Here is a 15,387-nt window from a genome sequence, read left to right as displayed (position 1 = left end):
AAAAGTAATTCTATTGAATCCAGTAGTAGCATTTGTGATTCTTGTGCAAAGGCTAAACATGCTCGAACACCTTTTCCAGTTAGCATAATAAAAACTTGCAATTCCTTTGAGTTAATTCACTGTGACATTTGGGGTGGTTACCGCGTACCATCTTACACACRGGCAAAAWTTTTCCTCACCATAGTAGACGATTACAGTAGATCGGTATGGATCTTCCTAATTAAACACAAAAGTGATGCTAGCGAGTGTTTAATGAATTTTCATAAAATGGTSRAAGTGCAATTCGGAAAACAAATTAAAAGAGTTAGATGCGACAATGGTGGCGAGTTTACGTCTAACTCTATGATGGACTTTTATAATAAAAAGGGGATCCTATTGGAAACTACCTGTCCACACACCCCACAACAAAATGGGGTCGTGGAAAGGAAACATAGATACCTCCTTGAAACTGCCCGGGCATTGAGATTTGAAGCAAACCTTCCAAAGAAATTTTGGGGAGAGTGCATTTTAACCGCTGCGTACATTATAAATCGTCTCCCATCCAAGGTCATCAAGAACAAAACGCCTTTTGAGCTGGTTTGGAATCAAAAGCCGAAGTATGAACACATGAGAATCTTCGGTTGTTTAGCCTACTACAAAAACACCAACACCAATGGAGACAAATTTAAAGAGAAAGGCAAACCAGGGGTATTCTTAGGCTACCCCCAAGGAACTAAGGGATATAAAGTCTATGACATTGAAAGCAAGAAAATTGTGGTAAGCAGAGATGTTCACTTCTGTGAAGACAACTTTCCTTTCAAGAAATTCGAACAAATTGATGCGACCAATGATGGGCCTGAGCCCATTAAACTTCCTGCTAACCCAATATTTGATGATCCTGTCCCAACTCAAGTTAGCAAACCCAATGTAAGAACTGAGGATCATGAAGACCATAATGTCACAGAGGGTGTGCAGGCCACCAACCAAGAAACCGATCCGGTTATTGAACCAAACATCACCAACTTGAGTTCCCAACAGGAAKAAAGTGAGTCAGTGGAACAACCCATCCTTACTGAGGCAAGGAGCAAAAGAACTYGATCTCAACCAACACGGTTCAACGATTTTCTTGTGAAGCTCCCCCCTTCGGTCGATCATTCACAACCCGTTTCCAATCACGCTGCCTCGACGGTACACCCCATCTCTCATTTTGTTTCATACAATAATTTTTCTGATTCACATAAAGCCTTCTTAACGGCCATCAGTTCTCATGATGAGCCGAAGTGTTTCCAACAAGCTGCRCAGGATAAACGGTGGAGAGAAGCCATGCAAATTGAGATTAAAGCTCTTGAGAAAAATGGAACGTGGACACTTGAATCCTTACCCGACGGGAAACGAGCCATAGACTCTAAATGGGTTTATAAGACAAAGTGCAAGCCGAATGGCGAGGTCGATAGATATAAAGCGAGACTTGTCGCCAAAGGTTTTACACAAATGGAAGGCATGGATTACCATGACACTTTCGCTCCGGTAGCTAAATTGGTGACCGTTCGAACCYTATTATCCGTTGCCGCCAAGAAAAATTGGATCATTCACCAACTAGATGTGAATAATGCCTTCTTGCATGGAGATTTAGATGAGGAAGTATACATGAAGATTCCTCAAGGTTTCTCCAAAGAAAATGAGACAAGAGTTTGTCGTCTCCGCAAATCTCTATACGGTCTCAAGCAGGCATCAAGAAACTGGTACCAAAAATTTACCAAATTTCTAATCGGTCTGAGTTTCCAACAGTCAAAAGCTGATCACTCCTTGTTCACTCATCAAAAGGACAACTCCTATGTTGCCATTCTAATTTACGTGGACGATGTTATCATTGTCGGGAATGATCATGTGAAAATTGAAGATACAAAGAAGCACCTCGACAATGAGTTCAGCATCAAGAATCTAGGACCCTTGAAATACTTCCTTGGCATCGAGGTTGCAAAAACAGCCGATGGTTTGGTTTTGAGCCAACGGAAATATACTCTAGACATTCTCGATGATAGCGGAATGTTGGGATGTCGCCCTAGTGCCTTTCCTTTTGAACATGGATTAAAACTTGATAAGGGAGAACAGGAAGACCCGGTTGATGCCAGCCAATATCGGCGTCTGATTGGCAGACTGTTATATCTCCAAGCCACTCGACCCGATATCACTTATGCGGTCAACGTTTTGAGCCAATTTGTCGCCGATCCCAGACATAATCACTTGGAGGCAGCACACCGTGTTCTACGGTATTTAAAAGGAACACCAGGACAGGGCATCCTTCTACCGAACAAAGGGAACCTGTCTTGACTGCTTACTGCGACTCCGACTGGCTCGGTTGCCCCTACACGCGACGTTCCAGAAATGGGTATATTCTCCTCTTAGGTGGTGCTCCCATTTCATGGAAGACCAAGAAACAGTCGGTTGTCTCCCGGTCTTCAGCAGAGGCCGAATATAGGGCCATGGCCTCCACGGTTAGCGAGGTTCTATGGGTTTGTTGGTTGCTCAAAGACCTACAAGTCTACCTTACTTCTCCTATAGCTATGTTCTGTGACAACCAGGCGGCAAGACATATTGCAAATAATCCCGTTTTTCATGAACGGACGAAACATGTTGAAATGGACTGTTTCTTTGTTCGCGAAAGGGTCGAGTCAAAAGAGATTGTGACTATGCCGATTGACAGCAAGATGCAGCTTGCGGACCTGCTTACTAAAGGGCTCGGAACTCAGCAGCTACACTCGTTACTTAGCAAGATGGGCCTTCAAGACTTACATGCTCCATCTTGAGGGGGAGTATAGAGATTTGGTGTTATTCCGTTTCCTTGTTTATAGCCTTTCCGTTATTCTGTTTCCTTGTTTAGCAGATTTCCTAGCCCTTTATATTCTCTTGTTTGCTTTGTTTTTTTATGAATAAAAAAATCAATAAAACGAATTCTCTTGACACCATCGAATTCTAGAACTTTTGGTTTGTTTGTGTTTAGTATCAGTTGCTATGTTAGTCTTTAAAATGATGTGCCAAATCTTAGAGCAGCCGATGATTTATATGTTCCAAAACCATTAACTTCATGTCAATCGTTTTTAACTCATTTCTTTTTCGAAGTTATATCTTGTGGCTTCACAATCTCTTTGTTTTCATTTCAGGCACTGGACTTTATGTATTCAGTTTTTTGAAATAGATAAGATTTACATATCATAAACATTTACACGTATTTTTAGCAATTTGATTTTTGATATATTTTTGTGTTATCTTCTCTGTTATTGAGACTATACCTCTTTTAATCATGCACACACACATATATATATATATATATATATATATTATATTATATATATTATATATATATCCATTGTAAAAGGGCAAATGCTAATCAATCATCTTTCTCATAATAAATGTAAAATAACAGTCAGGTCATGGAGAACATGTCCATATTTCTCATAATATAGCTTTTGTTTTATCATAGAATGGAGCTACAGTTGTAGAAAGGAAGATATGTCCCATGTGGACAAGAGATAAGAATTCCTATTTTCGTGCTTCATATTAGTATGATCTTCATGTCTCTTCTACAAAACACTGTCTCTGGATACATTCATCTGGGACCATGTACCCCTATCATTCCATGTATCTAATGTTAGGGAATGTGTTTGATGTTTAAAGTAAAATTCTTCAAACGAGCAATGTTGGTTAGATACTTAGATTGTATGTGATTTGTTAGTCGCATAAAATAGATGTTTGTCTTGATTTTCAGGACATTTCTTGCCCACCTTAAAATAAGTAATAAGTATTTTATTCCAAATTCAATTTGAAGAACGTTAGTATTTGTAGGTTGTGCTTAAAGTGTAAAGGTTCTCACTTCAACCTTTATGGTTTTTATGATTTGATATAAAACTCCAAAAGTAAGAAGTTTATATTTTGTTGATTCCTTATTTAAACATTGGAAATTGTTCATTGAAATCCTTCAAATGTGGCTTGAACTCGTGAGTTTATCTCTTTACGTGGAAGCCTATGCAGGCTATAACCGATTAATAAGATTGTAAAGCTACGTCACTACGATCAAGAACTACTTTGGACTTTAGATTAGTTGAAATGTTCTTGATTTGTAAGCCTTTTAACCTATCATACCGACCAAAACATTGAATCAATCTATGATTCTCTTTTGAAAATATTTGTACATAGTAAGTGAACTCACAACACCCTTTTTACCTTTAGGAGGCTTGGCTCTACCAATAAAACCAGGATACTGCTAGGCCAAAGCCCCGTTGATGATATTAATTGTCCAAAGGATATAACATTACTGTAATTGATGATGAGGAGCCTCCACCAAAAAGAACAGTGGAGTTTGAAGAGGCTATAAGCTTTATAAACAAAATAAAGGTGAAGTTTCTATTTTTATTTGTCACCATGAAAATTAGTATAAATTCATTCAAACACTATAATTTGGTTATTCTTAACTTAATTATTAGTGTTATTGACAGATCTGGGTTCAACAATTGGTATCAGAGCCAATTGATTGTTTTTCCAATCAAACGATGACCTCAAAGCTTTGGCCAAATCTCTTGCCTTGATTACAAAGCAGTTCCAGAAAAAGTTCATCAAGAAACCCTATGAATGAAGAGAGTTCAAGAGGGAAAGGTACCAGCCATCCTATGAAAGGAAGCCATCTAAATTTCATCAGAGGGAAGAGAAGAGAAAGAAGACAAAAGAGAAGATAGAAGAGAGGAGAAGAAAGAGGACTAAGATGGAAGGAAAAATGACCTCCGCTGCTTCAGGTGCGGAAAAATCGGTCATTTTTCCAAAGAATGCAGAGGACGACTAGTAAAGGATGCTGACTATTACAAGAATAAATACAAATACAATCCTAGAGAGCGAAGCCTGATGGTTGAGAAAGAAAACTGGGTGTCTGATTCTTCATCCGATGAAGAAGACAAAGCACTCATCCATCTAATGGCCACGTCCAATGCAAAATCTGCCTCTGACACTGATGATCAGGTATGTGACTCTACTATCGATGAAACCAACTCAGCTCCATCTGAGCTAGAGTTAAGGGTAATAAAGCTTTCAGAGGACTTTTTGAAATCAAAAGAAAAATTAGATTTTGAAAAATCTGAAAGACGTAAAGCGGATAAAGAAGTCAGTTTCTATAAAAGAGAGACTGATCTTCTAACCGGAGAAAAAGCCGATCTCATGAAAGAGAAGACTCGCATCGCCGCTCTTAAAAAATCAGAGAAAGAAAAACTTCTGGAAATGAACAAGAGAGTAACCAAAGACTTAGAAACGAAAACTAAGGCTTTAAAAGAATCTGAGGCAGAGAGCCTTAACTCAGTAGCTCTCAAAGATTTCTTTCAAAAGGAAAGGGAGATTTTTCACTAGAAGCTTCAAACCAATGAACTTTTGATGAAGAATTTCAAGGATGCCCAAGATGTGTATGAAAAATTAACCAGTCAAAGGGACACACAAGGGATTGGATTCAATGAATTGGACTCCATCGAATCAAAGAAATTCACCCTTGAATCCACTTTCAAACTTGGATGCATTCAACAACTCGACTTTATCCCGAAACCAAAAGCAAATTTTAAAAGAGTTAAAGTCGATGGAAAAACTGTCGTCTTAAGACAGGATTTTGAAAATATGGTGTACGAGAGCAGTACATGTAAGAATTCTGATGAAAGGAATGACACCTCCAAATCAGAGACCGATGGAAACTTTATGGTTAAACCAGAGTCTCTTGTTGTCAATCCCAATTCATCAGCAAGTATTGTTGATGAAAAGGAGAATCCTAATAAGGAACCATCATCTGATGAATCGATTAATCATCCAAGTAACATTGAAAGTTCATCTAAGTCAGAAACGATGGAACCTCAAGTAGATCACTCTGAAGCATCAACCTCTGAACCCACACCTCCTACGAACATCCATGCTAATTTTGATTTCGAGAAATCAGCGAGAGACTTTCTCGATTCTGAAAATGAAGAAGAGATGATCTGTAAATCACCAATGATCATTGAGGATAAGAAGCCTCAAAACTTCAAACCCTGAATGAAATCTAGTATTCCTCCATCGATGAAATCTTCAGACAATGGAAAGGGAAAACTGAGAAATATCAAATCTGCCAACGATAAATCAAAAAGCCCTAGCATATCTTCTAAGTTCATTAAGTTTACTCGTGAGCAAAAACAGAAGTGGCCTGCCTTTGAGAAAACTAACCACCACTTTTCCTCTCATTCAGCTGAAGAAAAGTAGTCCTTCCTCAAGAGAAAAGAAGTAAACACAAAGACCCATTCAAAAAAAATATGAACTAGATAGGAAGTTTGTAAAAACAACTGATGTTAGGACAAGATTTACATCCCCTGCATTTACTTCTTCATTTTCAGCGAATAAAAAGAACACTAGACATTCATGTCCAAAGTATAATGATTGTAAATGTTTAGCTCTTTTACAAAACTTGAGGAATCACATGTTGACACATCACTGCATATTCTCCCAACACGTTTATTGTATAAAGTTAAAGCCAATGAAAATGTGAAAAAGCCTAAGTCTAAGAGCAAGGGAAATGCTAACAAACCCAAGCCTGCAAAGGCTAAGGGTGATGAAAAGAGAGTGGTATCTCCTACTAACAAACGTGGACCCGTTAAGAAATGTGTACCTAAAACCCCTTAATTTGTCTTGCAGGACCAGCATGTGCAACCATGGTACATGGATTCAGGTTGCTCCAGGCACATGACTGGTGACAAAAGTTAGCTGTCCTCGTTCATCGAGATATCTAGAGGCTCTGTCACTTTTGGAGACAATAGTAAGGGAACCATCAAGGGATACAAAACTCTCATCAAAGGCAACATATCCATCAGCAAAGTGGCTTATGTTGAAGGTCTGAAGCACAACTTACTAAGCATAAGCCAGTTCTGCGACAAGGGTCTTGAAGTCAGATTCTGCAAAGGTTTCTATATCATAGAAACAAAGCCCGGTCAAACCTTCATCAAGGCCAAGAGAGAAGGGAATCTCTATCTTCTGGACTTTCAATCCTCCGAGGGACAAGACATCCTTTGCCTTGTATCCTAGAAGAGCGATAAAAATTGGCTATGGCACCAGAAGTTCTCACACCTGAATTTTGATGTCCTAAGAAAGCTAGACAAACAGAAGCTGGTCAAGGGGATTCCTGATCTCAACTTTGAAAAAGATCATTTATGCTCAGCCTGGGAGATGGGAAAACTAAAACAGGCCTCTCACCGAACAAAATCAGAAACCTCCTGCACCAAGCCTTTGGATATGATCCATATTGATCTCTGTGTATGTACATTCTAACTTCCGGTTTTCATAAATGTTTCCAGAATGTTGATCATGTCTACAAGTTGTTTTTGAACATCTTGAACATGTATCAGAAAGAACACAAGAAAGGTATGTACGATTTATTTAACAATCGATCAGAATTCGGAAATAGGTGGAGTACTCAAGGAAGGTATGTATAAATTATTTAACAAATTCTGATTCTTAATAAGTTCTTAAGGTTAAAGGAAATGCAAAGGTTGAAGAGACAAAAGATACAAGATATACTGTTCAAATCAAAATCACCACATGTAGTTAAGTGTATCATGTTAGTTTACTACCCTTATTGTTGGCTTTCAGATTTTTTATGCTAAATTAGGTTGCCAAAACAGTGTTGGGGTTGTATAGCTTGGATTGAGTCTGTTAAAACAATCTTGGTTTTTTCCAAACAAAGGGTTATTTTATAAAATTATGATTGTAGTTAATGGAGCAATGATGGAAAATGTGGGGAAGGTTTAATAATAAGGTAAGTTGACATAGGATAGGATATAAATCGGTTATAGAGTTAGGGTCATCACTGTCACTTACCGGCTAAGATTCTCAATCCTTATTATGTTCATCCGATAAGAGTCATCAATTTCACTTACTGGGTAAATCATCACACACAATACCGTTTTGATGGACTACAATCTTACTTGGTAAAGTAAATTAGAGTATTGATTCTTACCAGTAAGTACTTACCGGGTAAGCGTTTAGGTAAACGGACCCTTAGTTACATTTACGACAAGCTGGTTGCATCACTCTTGCGAGTTGCATACCCCCCCCCCCCCAAAAAAAAACAAAAAACAAGTTAGCAAGAGTGCCCAGATTTGCTTGTGAAAATTTAGGTCTCTTTGTTTGCTTGCTTGGTTTGCTCAAGTGTGTGAACTGTTTTGCTTTTTCATTATGCTTTTAGGATTGTTTAACATAATTGGGGTTTCTGGGTTCTTGTGATTTTTGTTCAAACCATGATGTTGGTTGATGTTTTATTGTTAGTGTCTCTACTCCCTGTTGGACCATAAGTTATTCTTTTGATTTCACATCTTGTAGAAACTTTTCTACTTTTACACTTTAAGATAAGTCTAGAGATGTTGGTTGATATGTGCTTTTTGATGCTTTAAGAAGTCTAGAGCTGTTTCTAGAGAATGTGAGGTCTGGTTATCTCTTGTGTATCATCAGTCCTAAGAGCCAACCTTCAACAAAACAGGATAGAGAAGGGGAATGTATTATGATTTGGGGTGTGTTCAGATACGCTACTATCTGTTTAATTTGGCTGCCGGAAGATATATTGGATATTGATTTGATGAGTTCGAACCAGTTGTGCTTCCAATTTCTGTTGCTGGTATGCACCTTAAAGTTTCAATTTTGACTGCACCTATTGCATCTTGCTTCTGGATGGTCCACTCCTTATGGTGACTGTATACTCGATTCAATTTCTATTTGGTACGTGTTGGCCATATTGCATTCTCTATAGTTTATGACAATAAGTGAGAGAATGGTTCATAAACAACTTTGTGCTAAAGTTAACCATTCTAAATATTACCTTCTTTTGGTTGTTTCTATTCAGTATATGACATTGTTAAATCATTCCCATTTTCTTCTTTGAAGACTTGGGTTCTGCTAGAAAATGTAGATGGTAAAATGTCTTTTTAATCATCAACATTAAAGCATACTATGTTCTGGGATTCCTTTTGGTTATGAGTATGAATCACAAGTTCCTAAATATTATTTTGTAGTATACAAATTTTTTTTTGTCTGTTTTGCAATTTTTTACCTTGTATAAATACCCAAATAATTAGATAGCGATCACATGTTAGCATGAAAGATTTCATTTTCATTTTTTCATCAAACAAAATTCAAGATAATTAAGAAACATTTTCATTATTTTTTTTCTTTTGGAATTTTTTTTGTTTTTCAATTACTGCAACTAATTAATTATTTTTGAATATGTTTGATATATTTTAAAAAATGCGTAAAATTTGTTACGAAAAATTACAATTTTCTTGAAAGTATTTGCTATATTTGAGACCACATGATGATACCTTGTTTTAATATTGAACACAAAAGGAAAAATGTCATTATTCCAAGCGGTTTTGGACTCCAACCATTTCATTACACATAACCTGAAGCATTTGGGAAAGCATAAAAAATTTGCAACGACATCTTACTCCAACATAATATTAAAAACAACATGCTCTTAACACTTTTTAACATACCCTATGGTATACGCTTTGTTACGAAATGTGTCCATAAGTCAAACTATGTGTTTTATTTGGAAGAAAATGTGTTTGTACTACACATTCTATTTTACATTTTCATATTTTATGTCTTGTTTACGCCACATAAAACTCTTCTTACAGGAAATACTTCAAAGCATCTTGCAAAAATTTGATATTTAAAAATGAAATGTATCTTAATAAGGACATGTGCATCCCGCAGCAATGTGCAGGTACACAACTAGTAAATACATAAACGGTAGGTCAGGATTGTCTAGAATATTTTTTATTATCAATGCCTCTATTAGTTTTATTGTCCAGCCTAGATCTGTACATTTTTTCCGAAAATAATTGTCAAAGTTTGCTTTTCTAACAGACTGAGCGTATCGTCATCTAGCATATCCTACTATTGATGAACAACTCTACTAGCACATTAGGGTACATGCCGGTTGACTTTAGCGGATGTTAGGCTCAACAAAGATTAGTGAAAGCAAATTGAAACGTTAGAAACAACTGAAGTGATTTATATTTGAAATTGCTATTGATAAAAATCGATAAATAAAAAGATCACTTATGTAATTTACTCAATGTTTTATTGGGAACAATAACAATTGAATAAATTAAGGTAAAGTTTTTAATAAAATTGTTTCGCATAACATGATTTCTTACTAAAAAAATTACGTCCCATAATTTTTTATTAAGAGATTATATCCATAATTTTTCATACTATTTATTGTTATATCAACAAAAATATTGATATGAGGATAAAAAATTCGTTATTTTACGGTTTATCGTAACAGTCATTTATAATAAGTTATATTATAATTTGTTAATTAAGTTTTTAGAACATGAGGTTTTTATTTTTAAGACATTTTCCCAAGAGGTTCTTATATGGTCATATATACTTATCCATTTAGAGATTCTTAACAAGAAAGTAGAAACCAACTCCTAGTACAAGAACTTAACTTTTTGTCTAATTTCTTTTTTTATTCTTGATTTTAATCATTTTTGTTATATTTTATTTAAATTAATTTATAAAACATAATTAATATTAAATCTGTAACTTAATAATTTTTTCGGAAAGTTTTTTTATACAAGTTTTTTTTGGATCATTCAAAAAAATTTCGGATGGTTTTTTATACAAGTTTTTTATTTTATTTTATTTAATAAGTAAATAAAAAAAAAGTACAATTACCTGTTTTTATCTATATTCAATGGATTTAATATATTTTTTGAATAATATAAAATTATTGAAATTGTTGCAAACATATCTAATAATATATTTATTAGAGTGAATTACACTTATGGCCTTGTAGTTTGTTCAAATTTTAGATTTGGTCTTTAAAACAAACTATTTACATTAGTGGTTCTTAATTTTTTATTTTCATAACATCCATGGTCCCTGCACTTAACAATATTAGTTATCAATCACTATGAATCACTTGTCCATAGGTGTTCATGGTTTGATTTCCTACTTGAACCAAAGACACCTCTATTAATGGTCATGTAAAAGGACTTTTTAAGTGAAAAAAGTGCATACTACTATATCATTTGGCATCAATATTGAACTACAAACAAAACTACACACAACCATTGCAATGACAATGGACTCAAATTCTTGAATCAGTTGTTATCCTCTTAACTCACCGAACCACAAGTCTGACATTTAATTCAAACACATAGATCCAATTGCCTCAACTGTGTTGTGTTTTCAGGAAGATGATCAAAATTGAGAGATGGAGATGAGTAAGCATTTGATACCTAACTAAATTGAGAGTTTGAAATCGATAAAACTATACCTAAGATGGAGCGATGGAGAATGAATCTGAATCTGGAGAAGATAAAGATGAAAGCAAGAACTGGAGAATGAATTGAACCCCTAACCGTATCATTTATAGTATGGGGAGACTGAATCGTCATCTGGGGAAGATAGATGTGTGTGAATCGTCACCGGGGGATACATGCTACGGCCGGTCTTGGGAAGAGACGTTTAAGTATAGTATTACATTTAGCTTTTCATTTTGTCAAGACTTTTACTAATATACTTTATAAGACGGTACATATTATTTCCTATTACTTTTTATTATGTTAAATATCCATGTAATATAATTTACATATATTAGGTTTATCTATCTTAGAGAACAATATAAATAATAATTTATTAAAACAAAATAATATACAAAACGTATATTTTCCGGTATTAGGGGCCATTTACCAAATGCTTATTCGGATAAGTGTTTACCAAGTCAGGTTACCTCACCGGATGAATATGATAAGGACCAAAAATCTTATCCGGAAAGAGCGAGACGAAGACCTTCCAGCCTAGTGGTAAAGGCTTGGGCATGACATAGTCATGAACCCAAGTTCGAGCCCTGGGAAGGGAGTGTTGGCGACATTTAAGTGGGGCCATGTTTAGCCTCCAAAAATTGCTGGGGATTAGTCGGGCTTTGGCCCGGACACCCTGACCAAAAAAAAAAAAAAAAAGAGCGAGACGAAGACCATTGTCTTATCCGGTGAGTGAGGACGACGGTAAGCATTTACCGGGTAAATTATTGCATGTGATGTCGTTTTAATGGACTAAAATCTCTCCCGATAAGTAAATAATAGTGTTAAATTTTATTGATAATCAATTACCGGGTAAATATTTTATAAACGGCCCTGGAGAATCTCTTAGTAGATTATTAGTTTACTACTAATAAGCCAACAATTATTTTGGTATGATGGATGTTATTAAAGCATCCTCATGTCATCACATCTCGCAAACCAAAACGTTTAATGTCACATTTGAACGCAATAGCATTGAGAGTAACCCAAATCAAGCACTTATCACAGTTCCATGCTCAGGTCATCCACCATTCACTTCAACACCATAGCTATTGGGTGTCACTCCTTATCAGTCACTGCACGCGCCTCCGTGCACCGCCGTTCTATACCCGCCTCATTTTCAACTCCGCCCAACAACCCAATGTTTATGCATTCACCAACATGCTCAAGTTCTACTCCCACGTCGGAGCCCATGATGATGTCATCGCCCTCTTTGATTGTATGCGGGTCTCTGGTGTTATACCCGACGCCTTTGTCTTTCCTGTCTTGATTAAATCGTGGGGTAAGGCTGCGATTGTCTTTCATGGTCATGTTTTGAAGATGGGACATCAAGGTGATCGTTATGTACGTAATGCTGTCATGGATGTGTATGCGAAGCATGGGCCTATTTGTTTTGCACGTAAGCTGTTTGATGAAATGTCTGAAAGGATGGTTGCAGATTGGAATTCTATGATTTCTGGTTATTGGAGATGGGGGAATAAGGTTGAAGCTGATAAGTTGTTTACTTTGATGCCTGAGAGAAATGTGGTCACTTGGACTGCAATGGTTTCTGGATATTCAAAGACTCGAGATTTGGTTACTGCAAAGAGGTATTTTGATCAAATGCCAGAGAAAAATGTTGTTTCTTGGAATGCAATGTTATCTGGATATGCCCAGAATGGGTTTGCAGAAGAGGCTATAGAGCTGTTCAATGAGATGGTTAATAGGAGAGTTCAACCTGATGAAACAACATGGGTTGCTGTCATTTCCTCATGCTCAGACCGTGCTGATCCAAATCTTGCAAATTCACTTGTGAAGATGCTCAATCAGAAGAATGTTAGATTAAACTCCTTTGTTAAGATTGCGTTACTTGACATGCATGCAAAGTGTGGGAATCTTGCAGCTGCGAAGAAGGTTTTCGAAGAGTTGGGTGCATTCAGAAATGCTGTCGCATGGAATGCAATGATTTCTGCATACACACGGGTTGGTGATTTGAGTTCTGCCAGAGAACTCTTTGATAGGATGCCCAGAAAGAATGTAGTCTCATGGAATTCAATGATTGCTGGTTATGCACAGAATGGGCAATCGACAATGGCAATTGAGGCCTTCAAAGAGATGATCAGGTCCAAAGACATGAAACCAGATGAAGTTACTATGATCAGTGTGATATCTGCATGTGGCCATCTAGGGGTTTTGGAGTTAGGAAACTGGGCTTTAAACTTTGTAAATGAAAATCAAATCAGTTTGAGCATTTCAGGTTACAATTCAGTCATTTTTATGTACTCCAAGTGTGGAAGCATGAAAGATGCTAAAAGGGTTTTTGAGGAAATGGAGACAAGAGATGTTATTTCCTTCAACACTTTGATCACAGGTTTTGCAGCTCATGGTGACGGCTTTTCAGCCATTGATTTAATGCGGAAGATGAAAGGAGATGGTTTTCAACCTGATCGAATAACATATATTGGTGTTCTAACAGCCTGCAGTCATGCAGGAATGTTAGAAGAAGGTCAAAGAGTCTTTGAATCTATCAGTAACCCAGATGTGGATCACTATGCATGCATGATTGACTTGTTAGGTCGAGTAGGTAAGTTGGATGAAGCAAAAAGATTAATCAAAAAAATGCCAATGGTTCCCCATGCTGGAGTCTATGGTTCGCTCTTAAATGCTAGTCGAATTCGAAAAAGGATTGATCTCGGGGAGTTTGCTGCAAGGGAACTTTTCAAAATTGAACCAGAAAATTCAGGTAACTATGTTTTGCTTTCAAATATGTATGCTTCAATGGGGAGGTGGGGTGATGTTGAGAGGATCAGAGGAGAAATGAGATTAGGAGGTGTAAAGAAAACCACCGGATGGAGTTGGGTGGAATTTGGTGGGAAATTACATAAGTTTATAGTAGGTGATAAATCACATGAAAGATCAAACGATATATACAAATTATTGAAGGAACTAAGAGAGAAAATGAGGAAAGCTGGATACACAGCTGATAAGGATAGTGTGCTAAGAGACGTTGAAGAAGAAGAGAAGGAAGAGATGGTGGGAACTCATAGTGAGAAACTAGCAGTTTGTTTTGGTCTTCTTGTTAGTGAAGCTGGGACCAGTATTCGAATAATGAAGAACTTAAGGGTATGCTGGGATTGCCACGAGGCTATGAAGATGATCTCAAAGTTGGAGGGCAGAGAAATCATCGTGAGGGATAACAACAGATTCCATTGTTTTAATAATGGTTCTTGTTCGTGCATGGATCACTGGTAATCTTATTGTCAAACCAATAGAAAGATCCAATAACATATAAATGGTGCCAACAGATTTGGGCTTCTTTAAAGAAAAAATGGAGTTAATACATCAACTTTGACTTCTATACCAGTGATCTCGATCATGAAGATTATGATGTTCAATTGTGACCATTGATGCGGTGGTGGCTGATCATGAGCAAAGAAAGCTGATGCATTGAATCATACAAGGGACCTAGTGGGGATAGGGATACAAACTAGGATTACGAAAGTGAATGTCCATCACGCCAATGCTATCATGCAGTTGATACATTCCTAGCTGTGAAGCTGAAGATGGCAATCTACGCTCAAAGGTAAGCAGCCAGCACCATGTTACCATGTAGGATCTATTGACATTTTCATAGACTTCTTAGACTCGAGTTCAATTTACCAAAGGATTTTGCAATTGACAAGTTGCCCTAGACAATTTTCTCTCTACAATGGCATATAGATGCATGCATACATATAGAGAGAGGGACGTTAAGGAGAGAATTCAGAAAAGGAGACTCAACCGTTGGATCTAAAAATAGATGGCACACATATAAATGTATCCGCCCCTGTAATCGTGGATTTAATTTTAAGACAATGTAACCTCTCCTATTATTCACAACCCAATTAAAATGGATAGATGGTTTGGATGACCCTTTTTCTTAGTGTTATCTCTCAAATCCAACCCCTATAAATACATATATATATATATATACATACATATATATATATATACATACATATATATATATATACATACATATATATATATATACATATACATACATATATACATACTCCTCTATATAGGGGTG

General features: G+C 36.5%; 1 protein-coding gene across 1 annotated transcript; it reads left to right on the top strand.

The window, feature by feature from the left end:
* Positions 1–12,287: 12,287 nt before the first annotated feature.
* Positions 12,288–15,184, top strand: LOC112501247 (pentatricopeptide repeat-containing protein At1g14470). Its single transcript, XM_025104956.1, has one exon. The coding sequence runs from the start codon at positions 12,288–12,290 to the stop codon at positions 14,565–14,567; it is 2,280 nt and encodes a 759-aa protein (XP_024960724.1). The 3' UTR covers positions 14,568–15,184.
* The last annotated feature ends 203 nt before the right edge of the window (positions 15,185–15,387 follow it).

This window comes from Cynara cardunculus (assembly GCF_001531365.2).
Source record: "Cynara cardunculus var. scolymus isolate 2C chromosome LG 17, CcrdV1, whole genome shotgun sequence".
Taxonomy (NCBI): Eukaryota; Viridiplantae; Streptophyta; class Magnoliopsida; order Asterales; family Asteraceae; genus Cynara; species Cynara cardunculus.
Note: the sequence above shows the minus strand (reverse complement) of the source record. Positions and strands in the feature narration are given on the sequence as shown.

Coding starts and splice junctions, on each gene's coding strand:
- LOC112501247 (XM_025104956.1), top strand. CDS start 12,288: ATGTCACATTTGAACGCAATAGCATTGAGAGTAACCCAAATCAAGCAC.